At 31.6% G+C, this 20,246-nt stretch overlaps 2 protein-coding genes across 2 annotated transcripts; one reads left to right on the plus strand and one right to left on the minus strand.

The window, feature by feature from the left end:
• Positions 1–718: 718 nt before the first annotated feature.
• LOC108219323 (squalene monooxygenase SE2) lies at positions 719–4,184 on the minus strand. The gene is made up of 8 exons (XM_017392706.2): positions 3,761–4,184; positions 2,871–2,982; positions 2,589–2,763; positions 2,215–2,383; positions 1,891–2,109; positions 1,491–1,766; positions 1,078–1,356; positions 719–968 (listed from the first exon to the last, which is right to left on the minus strand). The coding sequence occupies exons 1-8, from the start codon at positions 3,992–3,994 to the stop codon at positions 864–866; spliced, it is 1,569 nt and encodes a 522-aa protein (XP_017248195.1). The 5' UTR covers positions 3,995–4,184; the 3' UTR covers positions 719–863.
• A 6,172-nt stretch (positions 4,185–10,356) lies between these two features.
• On the plus strand, positions 10,357–15,911 carry LOC108215984 (amino acid transporter AVT6B). The gene is made up of 5 exons (XM_017388628.2): positions 10,357–10,879; positions 12,147–12,299; positions 12,886–13,089; positions 14,424–14,889; positions 15,396–15,911. The coding sequence occupies exons 1-5, from the start codon at positions 10,459–10,461 to the stop codon at positions 15,532–15,534; spliced, it is 1,383 nt and encodes a 460-aa protein (XP_017244117.1). The 5' UTR covers positions 10,357–10,458; the 3' UTR covers positions 15,535–15,911.
• The last annotated feature ends 4,335 nt before the right edge of the window (positions 15,912–20,246 follow it).

Here is a 20,246-nt window from a genome sequence, read left to right on the forward strand (position 1 = left end):
TTTTCTTTAATATTTGATATTTACTCTTTTTTTTAAGGTAATTTACTTCATAAAATGTGGTTTTGACATGTATTTTAAAAAATTTATATAAATAAAATTTTAAAAATTTAAAACTCTTTTCTTTCGGAGAATAAATTTTAAAACTCTTGTCTTAGTAAAAAATTAATATTCAAAATATGTATTTTAAAAATTAATTTATAAAATTAATTTTTATATATAATTTAAAATAGAAATATTATTATTAAATTAGAAACTGAGAGGATACTAAACATGTCGTGTTTTAATTTTGTGTATCCAAATCTGAATTGACAAATAAAATTATCTGCACAATTTTTTAAATCTATATTTCAGCGAGCCTTTTTATAAATTCATAAAATCACAAGTGCGGGATCCTGATTTTAATGAAACTCAGTCTTTTAATAAACAAAGTCGCCTTTTGTTTATTTACTTTTGTTTAGTTGATATAGTTTAGAAATTTTCTTGGAACTTCTTATTCTTTAAGTAATGAGGCCCAGATATATCTGGGTCTTTCCTGCGCAAATTCAAACGAGAACCCTATTAAAAATGGAACCCAACGCCAAGAGCCCACATTTCCTTAATTAAGACTTGTGCGCAGTTAACTGTTACTCCTCTGAAGGATGAGAACACCATGAGCTAAAGATCATGAGCAGAAACTCTACTCATAAACAGAAGCGTGAGATTGTTCTTGTCCAACAAATCAAGAAACCAATAGGACAAAATTTGCATTTAACTTGGACTTTACACATGCTCATTAGAGAAGAAACTGAAAAGAAAACAACCTTAAGAAACACAGAAAAGATTGTTGATATCTTTAGTTGCATTCAGATCAGAACTTTTTAGCGTCAACAAGATGGAGGTGCTCTGTAATACGCAGGTACTGTTGCAGGGAAGAACATCTGCCTAACTCCTTCTGCCTTGATTATGGGGAAAATGATCCCTGATGCACTCTGTCAATACAACACAGACTCAAAAGTTTAGATACCATGTGAAACAGTGCAGCTTAATAGAAAAATGATGAAAGGAGAAGGAACATAATATAATTTAGTAGGCACTCACGGAGATCAATCTAGCTCCAACCCACATCCGTTTAGGTGAAGGGAACGGCAGTAACAAGCGGCCTACACCAAATATTGCCACAGCAAAGAAATGGACAACCAAGCTTAATGGGCGAGGATTTAAACCAGACAGCAAGGATACTGGTCCTTCTGAGAAAACACCTCCAAGGCTAAGATAGTCAAAGCAGGCCTCACGCATTTCCTTCCTTGCTTGATCAGGGGAGGCACAGAATACCTTGTACAGAGCACCAGCTAGTGTGTTGATGGTGGATGCCACAGGCTGTTGATAGAAGCATTAGAGTACAATGAGATTTGTTTGGTTGAATTTCAGATTTAACTTCAAGAACATTATATTATTTAACAAGTGATAATATTGTAGGCACTACTGCAAGTTTGATTGCTAGCAAGACTCACCTTGCGCAATGTATAAAACGATTCAAGATATTTGCATAAAGTAGAAGCGTCGTTCATGTCAGTGAGAGGTCTTAGAAGATTGCGTAGGACAACAATATCAGAAAGGGCAACAGTCATACCGCCACCAGTTAATGGATGGCGCATGTTAAATGCATCTCCCATAAGCAATGCCCCAGGAGTAGGATGAGGAGCAGCCGGCATGCTTCTGTTTGACATTGTCCTTATTTTTCCTTTATCAACTGTAGCAATGAAGGCATCATGAAGCTCTGGAGGAATCTGAAAATGTGGAACATACGAGTCATGTTTGCTATCAGGTTGAAATATAATTGCACGATTTGGCTGTAATTTCACAGTTCGTAGATAAATGATACAAATACAAAAGAAAGAAATTGACAGATACCTGAGGAGCAACGACAGTCTTCAAATATGTGGCCATTTGGCCGTTTGAGACTGAAGGCACCTTTTGACCAGGAACATCAACCAAGCAACGAATTTCTGTGCTACTGATTGGATAAAATAAGATAGGTGATGGGTCTGCTAAGATAACATGCCCATGGTTTGCATGTGGTAGTTGGCAATTCTCCAGGATCAAACCAACAAAACTAGATGGCACTTCCACCTGCAGAAGATAAACGTTCCTGTGAATGAACAGTCATGAAAGTAGATGTAATCTAAATTTGTTTGATACTAGTAGCATGTAGCATTCAGAGTATAATGTTTTCACCTTTGGGCTGCAAAGATTTCGTCGCAAGTTTGAAAAGCATCCATCGCAGACAATAGTTAATGGAGCATATGCACTCATTTCTTCACCAGTTTTTGTCTTGTATTGTACACCTTTGATAGTTCCATTTTCTTCAAGCAGAGATGTGACAGTTCCTTGCTCCAGTTGAACACTACAAAAAAATAAACAGTAACCATTTACTATCATTTTCGATGTAATACTAAATACAATCTTCTTTTAATGCAACTTTCTCAATGGATATCAGGAGGGGGGGTTGTCTTCATAATCCCTGTGAATCCTCTTATTTCATATAATATGTAGCAAACTTCCTGACATTATGGGGGAAGGGAGGGTGTAAACGAGACAAAGATATGTACTTGGGAAGAGCTGCAGCCTTTTCCCGCATTCTTTGGATAAACCGTCCATTGTGAAAGCTTCTACCAGACACATCAGAGTGAAATTTCTCTAAAGGATAAGAGAGTCTAGTACTCTTTCCGTCCTTGAAAAGAGCATAACCAAACACTCGTTGAGCATCAATTTCCTCCACACAATCTGCAGGGCAAACAATAGCATGTCTTGATGAAGAAGAATCTACTGATCAAATCAATGTTCAATAAATCCAGCTTTGATAGCTAATAATCAAATAAAATTTGGTATACCTTCCAGTCCTAATTCAATCAACTTCAGGTAGCCACCTGGTTGTAGAAGTTCTCCAACGATCCTATCAGGCTCTGTCAAGTCTCTTTCAATTACACGTACCCGACGCCCATCCTACGACAGACCACAGGATAAAAAAAATTAAAGACATCTAAAGAACATCTCTCATATAATTCAACTAGTCAAACTTCACTGATAAAATAAAATCATTGTATATAAAGAAACAAACAAAAGCCATGAGAAAAAATATAAACAAATTGACCGAACAATTGAGTTCCCCAATACAAAATTATAAAAAGCAGGACAAAATTTAAGCATGACAAATTGACAAGCAATATACATACAGTTGTCTTCGTCAATGCAGTCACCCAATAATTAACTTTCAATTATTTTTCAACTTAAAAGATCATTCACTATCAAACAACAACTTGCATAAAAACTGATGGTAGAGCAAACAAGAACAATTCAATAAAAACGAAGCTTTCTAAACTTCACATTGTCCTCATTCAACCTACAAGTCTAAAACTTCATCTAACAAACCAGATCTCACATATACATAAAAACTTGGATATAATTTATTGATTTCATTATTTAAATCACGCACACAAATACATGGCTACTCATTTACAGTTTCTCAATTCAATTTCGCAATACAATTGTCTACTTGATCATCAACACTCAACAGTGGAAACATTTGCATAGTCTCAAAATTTTAGGCCTGTTTATCTTTTGAATCACAAAATTTTAATTATATAACAATACTAACAATGTTTTATAAGCGTTTCGAATTATAAAATTTTGCAGAACAATGTAATACGAAGGTCGAAAAGTGCGCACAATTATTTAAGCTGAAACTGTTCTCGATAGAGAGCGATTGTGATTATATTTATACCTTGCCAAGTGTGTGAGCGAGCGCGGCGCCGGCAACGCCGGCGCCGACAATTATGACATCGGCGTCATCTCCGTCGCCGTTTCTAGATCCGCATTCTCGTGCAACGGCGGTAGTCGTATTAGCGCTTTTCTCGGCCTCGCAAACGCCGCCGTTTCGCCTAAAAAACAAAGCGTACGCCAGAACAAACCCTAGCAACGCCGCCAGAATCGATCCGTACAGCAAATGTTCCTCCATTGATAGACAATGCGGCGGAGGAAGAAACGGCGACGGAGACGACCTGCCGGAACGACGTCGGCGTACGGACGGAGATAGATTTCTCTGTAGAAGAAAATTGAATTAGATATACGTGTGTGTATATAATGGAGTGATTGTGTTGATGTGTTCGGCGTGTATTGTTTCTCTCTCTAAGTCCTGGCTGGCGTTTGAATTTGCTGTGCTGGTTAGATACGTATACTTTATAAGGAGAGAGGGAGAGAGATCTCGCCGAGAGAGAGGGGCCAGGCCAGCAGAGCAGCTGAACTTGCCACATACTTTTTGTTTTCGTATACGTTAATATAATAAATAATGTAGTTGTGGTTTGTCGCTTGCTCATTACACGCTCCCGTGACTGATGTCACGCTGAATTTTTTGGTAAATATGCTCATTTTCCTTTTGTTTTTGGCTTTGATACAGGGAAATATGCGAAACACGGAATTGGTAAAATTGAAAAATATATTTTTCAAAAAGATACGTGCAAGTTTTATAAAGCAAATTATAAAATCTATCAATATATTTTACATCTTATATTAAAATAATATTAATATTCTTAGAAAAAAATAAATATAATTAGAATTGACTTAAAGTGTGTTAATATTAAAATATGTTTCAATATTAAACAAAATTCCGATTTATTGATACTTAAATCACTTAAAAAGACTTTATTATTAGAAAAAATTTGACCATTAGATATATGAATAAAATTAATTATTTAGATGTATTTTAATATAGTTCATTATTTGCAAATTGAAATAAAAATGTATTCTATTCGAATCCAATCACTTTAAAATTAAAATATAAATATACATAAATATTTAATCAATATTATATTATTATTAAGATTTTAAATAAGATATTAGCTATAATAATTATTACTCCTTCTATTCCTCTTGTTTTCTAATAATTTTTCTTCACTGTTTGATACATATTTTTTTATATATATATATATATATATATATATATATATATATATATTATAAATATAATTTATTTTTAAAATTTAAATTGTTGAGAAAAAATATTAAAATTATTTATGAAATTATACTTTGGAATATCACTAGTATAAATGTTTCCTTTGAGTTCTGTAAAAAAAGCATGGACTCTGTGTATATTTCAAATTTGAGGATGGCTTGAACTGGGCCGGACAAGATTTAGAGCCCAAGCTCTCATGTACTTGATCGGACTATTTTGCACAGTTGATTTTCTTGTTGGATATAGTGCCCAAGCTCTCACGTATATTTGATTGGACTTGTAACAACTGATTTTTTTCTGGAGAATTTATAAAAATACAACTTTTTCTAAGTTTTTTTTAATTCACTCTCTTTTAAAAAGAAATAACAAAAATACTAATTTTTAAAAATATAATTACAAAAATACAATCTGCAACCAGATGCAACTTTAGTTAATTAACCCCGCACGTGTTGCAAATATGGTTGCGGTTGCAACGGGTTCTATACAATATTTTTGCAAAAAAATTCAAAAATTTGATATTTTTATAAAATATTTTAAAATTATGTAATATTTAAAAATTTTGGAGTTAATTTATGGTTTGATCTAGGAGAAATCTCATTAGGATTTTTCATTGTTAATAAACTAAAATTAATAAAATTTAGAGCGTTCTCCTCTATCCTCATTATATTATTATTTAATTGTCTGTTTTCCATGAAAGATTAACAAATTTTGTAAATGTGAACACTTTGTGTTATAGAATTGCATGGCGTATATTCTTAACCTTAGAAGCAAATTAAATTGCAATATTAATTTTCTCTTACCAAGTCTTTGAAAAGAATGTAATATTGAAACTCCGTGACATGAATTTGTATAAATAATAACTTTTATAGGTTTAATGAAATGAAATACTGATATATTTGATTTCATAAATATAAATTTGACTTTTAAACGTATTTTCATATTTTGTGATAAAATTAAATGATATTATAATTTGTTTTATGTTTAAAAAATAAAAGATGGATGAAGTTAGAGATGATGATTTTAGATAACATATATTGTTTTTAAGTCTTGATTTCTTCCGCCCGTGCATTCTTGATTCTGACCGATTTCATAGTTTCGTCGATTCATAATTTGTTTTCTTTGTGTAATCAGGTTCTTTTGATTTAACTGTTTCTCGCAATTCTTGATTTCTTCTGACTTTACTGTTGCACATTCTTGTTGTTGTTTTTTTTGACAGAATGTACACTTGCTCGCATCGATATACGTCAATACTCCGAGGAGTTTCTTTCCTTCAAAAAAGTTTATCATCTAACCGAAAAACATGAAAATGTCTCCGGAAGTTTAGACAATAAGATCTTAATGTCCGAAAAGAAAACGTCTCAACTTGAAAGACCACACTATCTGGAACAAATACGAATCATTAATAACAAGAAAATAATAATAATAAATTTAATAATTAAAATCAATATAGTTTATTAAAAGATAGTGAAAGTGAATGAAATGATAAACTAGCGTAAAAGCCCGTGCGAGGCACGGGCCTATTAATTATAAATTATATGTTATATTGTTTATTTTTAGTATATTAATTTTATTAAATTTTTAAATATAATTTTTCTTTCAAAATAAAATAAAAATATCTATGATAACTGATTCAGCATACCAAACAAATTTTCATATAAGTGAGATTGGCACGATAGATTTCGCATGTGAAAGATGTTTACAGAATTATTTATCAGTGTGTTATTCAATCGAAACATAGTCGAATGTGTGTACAAATGGTAAAATATTATAGGTATGATTCGCGTCAATTATATAGCTAACCCATGAAATGGTAAGATAGTTAAATTAATTGAATTAATATGTTCATGTGAACACCGAGAGACATGCACGTATAAAAGCATATTTATGTGAGTCAATCATAACTCGAGGCAAAATCGATTTGTTTTTTTAACAATTTATATGTGATTATTTGTTTAATAATTAGTTTTTAGAAAATAATTTTAAATTTGTCCGACTTGACTCGTAACTCGGTTGAGTACCTACATTTCGAGTTGAATATATTAGTTGGATATAACTTGAGCCTTAACTCCAATAAAACTCGAGGCAAAATCGGGACAACTTGGATTATACATCAAAAAATCGAAAGTTCGAAATCATGCTATGAAAATGGAAATCTTTAATTCAAGGTATCCGCATATGCAAAAAAAAATTATAATTGAAAATAATTCGAAATATCCGCACATGCAAAAAAAATAATATAATTTTTTAAAAATAAAATGGGAATATGAGGATCTTATTAAGTATTATGATTGTTGAATTTACATGAGATTTATTTTAAATGTTACAAGTTTAATTCACACAGATTTATTTTGTGTAAATTAACTAATTAACTAACTCCATTAGCATTTAATATTTTATTCTTGTAATGAATGGTCATAAATAAGTGATAAGTGTGATTAAAATGAATAATTATTATGTCAATGCATTAATTATTGATATTTAATATATTAAATGTAATAAATGAACCTTTTGGTAATTTTGTAATTACATATAATAAAAGGATATAGTGGACATTTCACCACCAATTTATTTGCTCTTTTTGCCCTTTGTTGCCATTTAATATATAGAAGTAGATATAAAATAATACGACAAAAAGAAGATAATATAAGAAAGAAAATAGAAAACATATATCTAACCAAAGGGAGACCCTTTGGCTAGATATATAACAAGATAAGTAATTACTAGGAATAAAATTAATAATATAAGAATTAAAAAATATTGAAATATAAAACTCTAAACTTCAAAAAAACCGAAATTTTAAGTAACAAATTAAATATAATAAGCAAGCCAACAAAATGGCACCAAATTGCCGTTATCAGGCCAAGAATCTACGCGATCAATTATGGCCACCAATAAATGGTACAAATAAAGACCACTAATCAAGACTGTAAATAAGTATACATCAGCTAATGAATTGCATTAAAGTCTAATCAGTGAGGAATAAACATTAAGAACATATATTTATTAGTAATTACTCGAGAAACAAAACAAATTCAGAAATCAGCACAAATCAAGCAAGTCAAATAAAATTCAAAAATCAGCACCATTCAAGCAAGTCAACTAGCGATTTAATATAGCCAAAATTAAAGTAATCATTAACTACTAACTACTATTAAAGCCAGTTAAACAAAATAAAAGTTGGCACCAATTTTACAAAACAAACCTTAAACCATGCGAGAGAATTACTCGTTATTGTCACCAACAATAATGATATGCAAACTCTAACCCTTACAAGCTCGGAAACACAAATAAACTTGTGGCTCGAAATAAATTTGAAAAAAGACAACATATCATGCACGTAGTATACAAAAAAAGATTAACTAAATCTCACGAACTATCTCATCTTCTAGAAAAATCAAAAAGACAAAAAGAGTTAGAATTGGAACGTACACGAACTATCCCAATGAATCAACATTGACAAAATTCACACATTGCATTGGAGAAATTGGATGAAAAGAAACAACAAGTGATCACAAAACAAATTCAGAATAATGATCTTAAGGTGTGAACTAGCAAGAGTTAGAGCACAAGAAACTTAAACTTTTAACCAAGAAAATCGAATAAAATATAGGCTCCAAAAGACTATAACAAATAATCAAAACAACTACAATACTAATCTTAAACTTTTCATAAAAGAATGATCGAGAAAAAATAACAAGTAGCAGATACATGAATTCAAGAGTATCAATATTCATGCTTACACCTAATACTTATAACCCAACAAAATCAATATTATAGTAAATTTTCAAAAGTTTAAGAAAGCGTATTTTTGTTGTGGTGTAAATACACACAACAAACATTCATAAAAACAAAAAGTTAAAGAAAAAACATGTTAAATCATCAATCAATAATCATGTAGCAACATCGCCTAGTCATCGTACTCCTTGGTGGAAGATTTGTTTGATAAACAAAGACGAGGGATTGGGATTAAAAGGATTAATCTTGTTTAGCTCGGAGAATTTGAAATTTGAAGGGATCAACCAAACGTATGTGTTCAGAATGGTTAGATCTATATGGCTCAGTTTTGATTTAAAAAAATTTAGAACACAATATATTGCAATTCTTGGTTCTTTTGATTTAACTGTTTCTCTCAATTCTTGATTTCTTCTGACTTTACCGTTGCACATTCTTAATTCTGATTGGTTCAAAGTGTCTTCATCGATTCATGATTTGTTTTCTTTATCTAATCAGGTTCTTTTTAATTTAACTACTTTGACGTATATAGTACTTCATAATTACAGTTTGCTTGAAAACTAGTCGCATTTAGAAACTGATCGTTCACGATAAAATGAAATTTTTAAGTGTTTATAAATGAAATTTTAATACCATACCAATTTTCAGGTCAATAAAGTTATAATTGCTAAAATTATAAAATGCATAATAACACACAAAAATCTCGAGAGTGGGATTTTTGAAAATTAACTAAATTTATATTGAAAGTGAGATATATCTGAAAGTTATTTAAATTTGAAATCAATTATTGAAAATATAGGATTGTTTTATCATTTAAAATAAATTTTTTATTACAAATTATAGCAATAATTTAATCTAAAACAATTTTATATATTCTAATTTATGATAGCTGTTTTAACTTATTTCACTTCACCGGAGACAATATGTGTTTAATTTAATATGCATCTTAATTTTTTAGAATTAAAAACTGATATCCAGTATAATCATGAGATTTAAGAATAAACACGTGGAGTGTCCTACATAATGTTTTAAATATTTTTCACCTAAAATTTATAAAATTATAACGCACCCTACAAATTAAACAGAACGTCGTTGTAAGATTATACTCCCTCCGTCTAAATTTATAGGTCCCTTTTAGAAAAAAACTTTGTCCTAAAATACTTGTCCCTCTCCTCTTTCAATACAAATTTATCTCTATACTAATTATGATTTTTTTGAAACTAACATTATTCTCATTTTTCAATACACTAAATCCCTATATTTATTGTGATTTTTTTGAAACTCAAATCTTTTCTCTCATATCAATGTACAAATTAATGATAATAAGATTTTATCTAACCAACTATTTTCTTAATATACGTGTTGATTCAAAATAGATCTATAAATTGAGACGGAGGGAGTAAATATTTTCTGAAAAATTTGTTGGATGTCCATCATAAAATTCGAATTCTAAATCTGCAACCGATTATAATCAATCAAATTAATACATCATTATGTTCAAAAACATCTTTTATATACTTTTTATATTCACATAGCATTTGCCGATTCAAATTCGAACAATATATTCCAGTTATCCAAACATACATGTCTAATTTTCTCCAAAATCTCCGCCTCCAACTAAATTAACTGATAAAACCCTCTTTTGCAACCCCTATTCACTCGCGCGCACGTTCGGTGACTTCGTGTCCGCAACCAGACCAGACTGTCACCAGGACCCACTCAACATATAAAAACACATAATGAAAAATCATATTTACAAAGCAGCGAATCAAATGCCCACCTCCGATCGAAAATCTCGCCGGAGCCCCAAAACGACGCCGCTCCTCCCCCAGAAAGACGATGACTCCGACGTCCAGTCCGGCGCCTCTTTCTACGGCGCCGTTTTCAACCTCTCCACCACGATCGTCGGCGCCGGAATCATGGCCTTGCCGGCCACTCTAAAGCAGCTCGGCATGATTCCTGGACTGATCGTTATTGTTCTCGTCGGATTTTTAACGGAATCGTCGATAGATTTGATTTTGCGATTCACTCGAGCTGCGAGAGTGACGTCGTATTCTGCGCTGGTGGGAGATGCGTTCGGAGGTGTGGGAAGGACGTTGCTGCAGATCTGTATCGTCGTCAATAATCTCGGCATGCTTATTGCTTACATGATTATTATTGGTATGGTTGGATGATGGTAGTTCACTTTTGTTTCTTAGGTAATTTTTATTCTGTTTGTTGAATTGTGAATTATTTTCGCGAGTAATGCTACGTACCCAATTTTTTTCCCCCAAATACGTGGCAAACAGATGGCTAATTTTAATTGGATGATATATGTGCATAGAAGTTGCCAACTAGGATTTGAGGGGGAAAAATTGGGAACAATTTTTGGGTACCTAGCATTTTCCTATTTTCATTGAATTTATGAATAGTTAAAAACTGGATAAGGATTTTTGAATATCTGGATATGTACTTGCAAGTCGATACGAGTCGAATTTCTAGTTTCGCTAAGTGGCTTGTTGATTATGTGGACTGATATCAAGATATAGGAATGCTGCTGTAAATTAGTTGAAATTTGTAAATGTACTGTATTGCGTATATGAGTTATATAATTACTGGCTATTTTGTAGTGTAGGAATGAAGTGGTCATTCCATAAATAAGAAAGCACATAATCTTTATTCGGTTCACATGCTAAGCGCGGAATTTGATATGTTTGGGAGATTTTGATTGGTGTGGTTGGTGTATTTGTAGGGGGGTTCACCATTATTAAGATATGAGAGCAAGTCCAGTAGGTTACTTATCTCATTACCTATAAATAATATAAAATAATGAATCCTAGTGAGTCTTAGTAATTTAGGTAATTAGGTAATTTATTTTTAGTGTCAACTCCAATAGCAATCCCTATGTTTGTTCTCCTAAGATTGTTCTAATAATAAATTTGAGAGAGAGAGAAGGGGAAATGGAGGGAGAAGACAAAGAAAGAAGGAGAGAGATGATTATTTTATTCATGAATATTAAATAGGTAATGGCTAGGGGTTACTTATAAATAGGTAATGGCTAAGAGATTTGAGGTTGTGCTAGTGATTTAAGTAACCACTAGGAGAGTGTTGGAGTGCGTTTTTTTAGTACATGACCTAAATGTGAGTTTAGGAGCAAGTTTAGGTAACCTATTGGATTTGCTCTGAGAACCAATCAAAATCTCTCAACCTTATCAAATTCCGCGCTTAGCATGTGCCCATGGGCACACACTAGAAAAACCGATCTTTATTTAGTGAATTCTGAGAAGAACTATTCAGTGGAGAGGTAAGTAGTAAAGTATGTTGGGGATTGTGTGCAAGTTTCTTTTGTAAATTTGGTTTGTAGTATTGTTATGAAATTTGGAGCCGGATTGGATATAGTGTATTTCTTATGGTAGTGATGTTGAAACTGTCTGTCACTTGATTGTAGGTGATGTTCTATCAGGGACGGTTTCAGATGATGTACAACATCCTGGTTTGATGCAAGAATGGTTTGGTGATCGGTGGTGGACAGCACGTTCTTCTGTACTAATTTTCACCACTGTTTTTGTGTTCGCTCCTCTCATATCATTCAAGCGTGTAGGTGAGTCATGTACATATTACTAATGACAATCTTTTCAGTCAATGTTATGCAATTTAGAGTCTCAGCAATATCGAGTATCTCGCCATTAGAAAATTGAGCTTTAATACACTGAGATGGTGTGATTTGATTGGACTGTTTAAAACCTTTCCTGTGCACGGGGCTTTAATAGAAATCAACTGTTTAACTCTACCGCAAAACACTCAGTAGGAATACGTATTTTTTAATCGAGCGAGTACATTACCTTGTTGCAAAAGAAATTTGACAGACATATTTAATTGCATCGTGCAGGGAGATTATGTGTACTATAGAATGACAATCTTTACAAAAGGCTTAGTTGTGTTGATAATCAAGCTTTACTTGAACCTAGTAGACAATAGAATGCCTATAACTCAATTAGTCTTGTAACTGAAACAGTATCAGTTTTTTTCCAGAATAAGTATGTTGCAAAGATAGTTCAGATATTTAAAACGAGAGAATATCTTGTTTCTACTAATAGCGTATTATTATGCAGTCACTTTAGTGATGTTATCACTCTGCTTATTATGTATAAATAAGTAATGATAACTTACTTTTTGGTGTTTGCTAGATTCGCTGAGATACACTTCAGCTTTATCGGTAGGATTGGCCGTTGTCTTTGTGGTAATAACAGCTGGAGTTGCAATATTGAAATTAATGAATGGAAGCATTGGTATGCCACGTTTGCTGCCTCAACTCGATGATCAAGCATCTTTCTGGAAGCTATTTACTACTGTTCCTATACTCGTGACTGCTTATATCTGTCACCACAACAGTAAGTTTGAAACCCTGTATCTGTTGCAGTTTCCATTTGTTTCGTTAATCATACACCTCTTCTTGACCATAGTTATGATTTAGGTCTGTATTATACAATATAATGTCTGTGGTCATTCGGTTTCTAACCAAACCTGAGGCAGGAGAGATTTGGTAATAGATGATACTCCCTCCGTCCGTCCCTTTTTAGTTGTCATGTTTTTATTTTTGTTGGTCAAATTGACTAATCTTTGACCAGAGATTATAAATCATTCTTTCATTATTTTTAAAAACTGAAATTTGCATATTAAAGTAGATTAAAAGTTATTTCCGGTGACATATTCTTTTTTATTTTTTCAATTGATAAAATATTAATAAATCTCACTCAAACTTTGGTCAATTTGACCGGCACAAAACCAAAGGTGACAACTAAAAAGGGACGGAGGGAGTATATGATAAGATAAAAGATGGGTGGATTAGCCGAATAACACCCACTACCCTCAAGGTTTTCCTGAGAAAACTATGAATCTCAGCCCATGAAAAGAGATCCAATCAAAGATATTCCAATAATGATGTCTAAGATTATAATGTTGGGGATTACATCATTATATATAAAGAATAATATACCAAATTAAATAACCTAATGGACTACGGTCCAATAAGAATTGGGCTTATTATAGTGATTACTACATATTAATAAACTACTAGCCCCACATAAAACATATATGAAAATACATTAATTTCGTCACACTGAATAGGAGTAAGCTATTTGCTAATAAAAATAAAAGACTCGTTTTATTTCCTTCCCGTTCCTCATTAATACCAGTATTTGATGTTGGAATGTCCTACTGTAGTAAAAAAAAGTTAAAAAATATGATTGCTAGACTTGATACCCGAGAGGGTATTTTCTAATTGTCTAGATGTTAGTTTCTTTTTCTATTTTTGATAATAAAATAACATGCCATCAATGACCTCTAGAAATGTTTGTCACTGTGTCCTTTTGGTTGTTTTATGCTAGGACATTATAAGGGCTTAATGGCCAATTAATGCGTGCAAAATCAATCATTTATATAAAGCTAACTTGCACAGAAAATAGAAATTTATTTTTTTCTTAGTGCTCAACACAATCTAGAGATTGGTTGAGAAGACTCAAGATACCATGTTGATTGGAGGTGTAAGATTGTAGACACTTTCATAAATCTTCCAGAGATGAGATTATTATTATTATTATTTTTGTGTCCTTTTCTCTATATCTGCTTTCAAAATTTTGGACGTTACAATACTGACTACAATAATAACACAGGATATGAATACTTTTTGGTAATTAATAGAACACTTTTCTATTTCATTTTGTAGTTCACCCCATCCAGAATGAACTAAATGACCCGACGAAAATGAAGTCTATAGTGAAGACGTCAATTGTTTTCTGTTCATCTGTATATATTACAACTAGCTTCTTTGGGTTCGTTCTGTTCGGAGATCAAACTTTGGATGATATACTTGCAAATTTTGATGGCGATTTGGGGATTCCATATGGCTCAATGCTTAACGATTTAGTGAGAATGAGCTACGGCATCCACGTGATGCTTGTGTTCCCAATTGTCTTTTATTCACTCCGTCTCAACCTAGATGGCCTCATATTCCCTCATGCTATTCCTCTCATATTTGACAATCAAAGGTTCTTCTCAGTGACAACTGCTCTCATGGGCTTCATTTACATGGGAGCAAATTTTGTGCCCAGCATATGGGACGCATTCCAGTTTACGGGTGCCACAGCTACTGTAGCAGTAGGTTACATTTTCCCGGCGGCAGTTGCTCTTAGGTAAGACAAGTTGTATAATTTATCATAATATTTAAATTTATTTTATCGGATTTTCTAGTATGTGCGGGCACACACTAACAACCATTTTTAGTTAGATGACGGTTTTCTATTGGCTTCAATCCCTATTAATAATGATGGCCCCCTTGCATGCACAAAAATCTTCACCAATCAAAATCTTCCACCTAAGAAAAAAGTAGTTGTTAGTGTGTGCTCATGGGCACAAACTAGAAAGACCCTTATTTTATTTAGCTCTCATCTACCAGCTGTTTAATTAATTTATGGTCATCATTAATTGAATATAAAAGAGCACCTGCATTTCAATAAAAGAAGTTTCCTGCAAGAGTGATTTCAATGCTTGTGTTTATGATTGTCCTGTGGTACAGATCCAGTCAAATCACTTAAACCCCCCCCCCCCCCCCCCCCCCCCCAACACACACAAAAGAGCCTTAAAGTTATGTCCTAAAACAGACACATTTTAGTAATTTGACTTTATTTGTACGTTGCAGAGATACTAATGGAAATGGAGTGAAGAAGGATAAACTTATACCTTGGGTAATGATGCTACTAGCTGTATCTTCAAGCACAGTAGCCATCTCCAGTGATCTTTATGCCATTTACAGGAAAAGAAATGGGTTCACAAGTTAGTAGTGAAGAAACAGAAAAAGAAATGATATAGTTACTCTACCCAGTTTTGTCCATGTTTCACATATCTGTCTGGCAAAGTCATTCACTTGGGTGAACATTTTAGTCTCAATATTTCGGGTGACGTAAATTTTATTAAAACATTGCTGCAAATCCGCAAGGTAAAAAGTAAACACAAGCAAGTTCGTTCATTTTTCTGTTTGGATCAATTGTCCATATCTGAAGATGTACTTAAGTCATTCTTTTCGCAGCTTGTATCAGTACTAAGATTTCGAGTTTGCTTGTGGCAACCATAGAAACGGTCTAGTTTTGTATCACCAGAAATTTTCTGTATGATGTTAGTTACAACAATTAGTAATCGAAACGGTCTAGTTTTTTTATATTAATTGGCACGTGCTGTAAGATTTATAAAATATAATTTCATAATTAATTTTTATTTTCTTTATAAATATTGAAATATTAAATTCTTATTCATAAAAAAAGATTTTTGAAATAATTTACGAAATTATATTATATCGAAATTTTAAAATATGTAATAAATCCCCGTCCTCTAACAATAAACTGTCCAGAAGCAGAAAGAGTATTATATTTTTTGTAATATTTAAATAAATTCATATCAAGTTTTATTTTTAAAGAGAAAACAAATGGATATCCATGCATGAACCTGCATAAGATGAAACATATGGATGATTAGATGTTCAGACAAGCCTTTGGTCTACCTGACGTGGTCTTTTGTAAGCTGGGGACGTCTTGATTGACAACCTAAACTATACCCAAGTTTTCTGGATGCATGTGGAACGTGGGAGACTACTTTCTCAACAAACAAACAAACTCCATCCCAAACCTAGTCATGTGAAACTAGAATGAATCGCCGAATCGCCGGTCCGTCTATTTCTATATTATTCGGTCTAAATAAGATTCATTAAACAAATTCACCAATTAATGGATTTGATTTGACTAATGTTCGATTACTCCGACAAAGGTTTGACTCGAAATATTCAAAGGTGTATTCATTGTATCTTCCGTGGAATTTAGATAGTGCTGCCCATGCTATGTTATAAAAGTTCATTGTTTTTATGATACAAATAATCTATGTTTTATTTAAAATGTACCTCTTGTTTTTTTTAAATCTCAAACGTAAAATGAATGGCATGCATGTGTTAATACTTAATGGGCAGGATTAGAACAAATTATTATCAGAAAGAGTCGAAGGCAATATGTGTTGAAATTCTACGTTGACAAAAAGAATAGAAGGACGCTTAGCTTGAGATGAGTGGCGCAAATCATAATCAGTAGACTTTCGAAAGCAATATGCAGGACACCTATTGGAAATTAACTACTCACAATGATTAGAGATGTTATTTGTTCCACCATTTGCCGAGCCACCGACTATGCTTTATCTATTTCACTTCGTTTCGTTTTGATTGTCCTGGTTTTAAATATTTAAATCTATAGATTATGATAAATTCATAAATCGATAAACATTTTTAATCAAGTAGACTTGTGACAATTTATTTAGAAGAGTTATTATTATTCAAGAGTAACTTTAAGAAAACTTATATTTTAAAAATCATAAATTTACTTACTTTAATGGAATAAAACATGATTTTGCTAGTAGATAGTAATAAAACTGAGCCGAATGGAATATAAATTATCGAGAATATATTTATAGTTATTATTTTGTATTTTAATCAAATATCTTTTCACCTTCGTTTTGAATTCAGATACCGTCTCTAAATTTATAAAAATATACATATAAACTTATGCGATGTAAACTGGCGCTGACAGATATTAAGCATCAATTTGTAGCTGGGCCAGCTGTGAAATCTGTGACCATCATCAGTGGACGCGTAATTACCAGCTAAGGTAAGACTTTCCCTGGAGTAGCTTTCTTGCAAGTTATTATATTCTTTTGATTTTTATATTTAAATTAGACCATCACAATTTTTTAATATAGTGATTTGCTTTAAGGTTTCACTTTCATATTAGAATATATATATATATATATATATATATATATATATATATATATATATATATATATGTCAACATTCCAGAGAGGGACTCCTTATATGGAGTTACATAGTGTGCCACTATAAATCATCAATTTTATTATAAATTCTGTTATAGAATACATATAAAACGTGATTCTAATATAAAATACTATAAAATAAATCTATTTTAAGTAATTTAACACTTAAAATTTGATTAAAAAAAGTATATTTTTGAAACTGATTCTACAACAGAATAATTCTGGATGATTATTATTCTGTTATGGAATCATGTTGAGAAATTGCATAATTTTAGATGATTTTTGTAATAAAAAAATTGTATAACTTCGTTTTCGGTTTAATAATCAAAATTTGCAATTATATTTCATAAAAAATATAATAGAATATATATTATGTATATATTTATAATAGTGTGCTACGTAACTCCATATAAGAGGGTATGCTATGGAGTGCTACTCTATATATATATATCAGGTCGATAACTTTCTGTCACTACCTTAATATATATTAAATTTTAATTACAGTAACACTTTACCAACCATAGGTTAATATAAAAAAAATAAAATCTATGATCACCTTTAGTACCATCAAGTTAAGGTTTTACACTGTACACATAACCAACAAGACTCGGAGTTTCTTATAAAAAAAACTCGGAGTCATTATCATACAATCAATCCAGTAAGTTTTACGTAGTTGATTGTCCAGTAAGTTTTAGTTAATTGTAACTAATTACAAAAATTATTATTCATGAACACTTTACACTCCGGATTGTAAACAGACGACAGTGCGAAAATAATGCGCACAGCGCACTACTAGCAGAACACTAGTCAAGTCTAGAAGGTTTAGTTTTCATTTTTGAGTAATTTCCTCCTATCTAAACTCGCACATCATCCCAGTTCCGTCTAAATCAAACACCGAACTCAAACAAAAAACAGAAAGAACGTGGCTGTATCTTTGTCTGCACACGCAACTATTTTGCCCGTCTTATTTAATAAAGAAAAATAATTTATTTGAGAATATTTGACATTTTATATAATATTAATTAAGCGTTAATATATGTATAATTTTCTTATATGTATAAATAAGTAATTATTTTTGAGAAAGTTATATTTATGTATTTTTCTTAGTCTTTAGGAATAAAATTTCATAAACGACTAATTTCTGATAGATAAGACAAGTAAAACGAGACTATTATCGTAATCAGTACGAAATCACGGAAAATTAATTAAAATGTTAATCGGAAAAATGAAATAAATATAATATTAGCATAATTAATCATATATATACTAATTTAAAAAAAACATTGATATAATTAATTGAATTTTACAATTTGAATTGATAAAATATTATATGCGGAAATAATTAACCAGTTGAATCTATAGGGTGTGGACTGTACTGGACGTGTGGGAGAGATCACAATCATGCATTACGTATATAATATAACGAGAACAAAGATATAGAGCAATAATACTAGGTACATGATACGATAATTGCAAGATTTGCATGTCAAAACAGTCTCCGAAGACGACCAGTTACAATCTAGTCACAAAAGATCGAACACATCATCATGTCATCCAGTTCATCCACATGATTACACACACATAAGCTAAAACCATAGAGCTTATATTTGGCAAGTCTGGAACAACTTTTGTTATAGTTCTCTATTTTTTCTTCTAATCAGGAAACACAATAAAGATGATGAGATAGGCACCATATGCATGTCCCTTAAATCGCGGAGTGACTCATTCAGCTGGTCTCAGAAAAAACTTCCCTTCATTGCACAGAAAATTGAGTTGTTTTCATATTTGTGAAAAATGTAAAACTAGATGACATAAACAGTGGTAACTTGCTTAGTGCCTTGTATTTTAAGAAAAAAATTAATATTATAAATTTATGTGTTTAATTTTTGTAACTTATCAAGTATAAGTTATTAATATAATAATAAACATTATAAATTAATTTTAAATGATCTTATACATTTATAAAATTGAATTATAAAAATAAAAATAAATCATAAAAAAGATAGGATTTTCAACTTCTATGATTATGATTTATAGTTTAGAAATCGACTTATAACCTTTAACATAAATAATATAGATAATTTTTCTTTCTTGTAAATCTAAAAGCTGAATTTTAAACACGGTCAAACATATTCTCAGTGTTGTAAAAAGCCGGAATCGGACTTAATCGGTAAAGTCACGGAACAAGGATTAATCGGGGATTAATCGGATGATTAACTGATTAATCGGATATTTAATCATTTCGTTGAGCTTCGGAACATGGATTAATCGGTGATTAATCATGATTAATCACCGACTTTTAGAACAAAGCATATTCTATATTAAGTTTATGAGAAAAATGTTAATAAAATGAAAAAAAAGAACGTACCAGGACTCCAGGAGTAGTAGTTGAAGTTGGTGAGTGTAATAATTTGAACATGTAACGTACTTCGCTGCCACTGCATGTTGTTTTTCACTGAAAACCCAGACTTGGTCCTTACCCCAACCCATAGCTGACGCTCTTAGTTGGATCTTCCTCTTTCATCTCTGACTAACTTTTTTATTTTTTTATATCACTTTACGATGTTTATAAATAAATATATATTATATTACTTTTCATAAAGAACTTTTCGGTTACAATATTTTAAAATAGTTTATTCACGCACCTTACCCCATTTTTTCATTAATTAATAATCAATTTTAT

This window comes from Daucus carota, chromosome 4, assembly GCF_001625215.2.
Source record: "Daucus carota subsp. sativus chromosome 4, DH1 v3.0, whole genome shotgun sequence".
Taxonomy (NCBI): Eukaryota; Viridiplantae; Streptophyta; class Magnoliopsida; order Apiales; family Apiaceae; genus Daucus; species Daucus carota.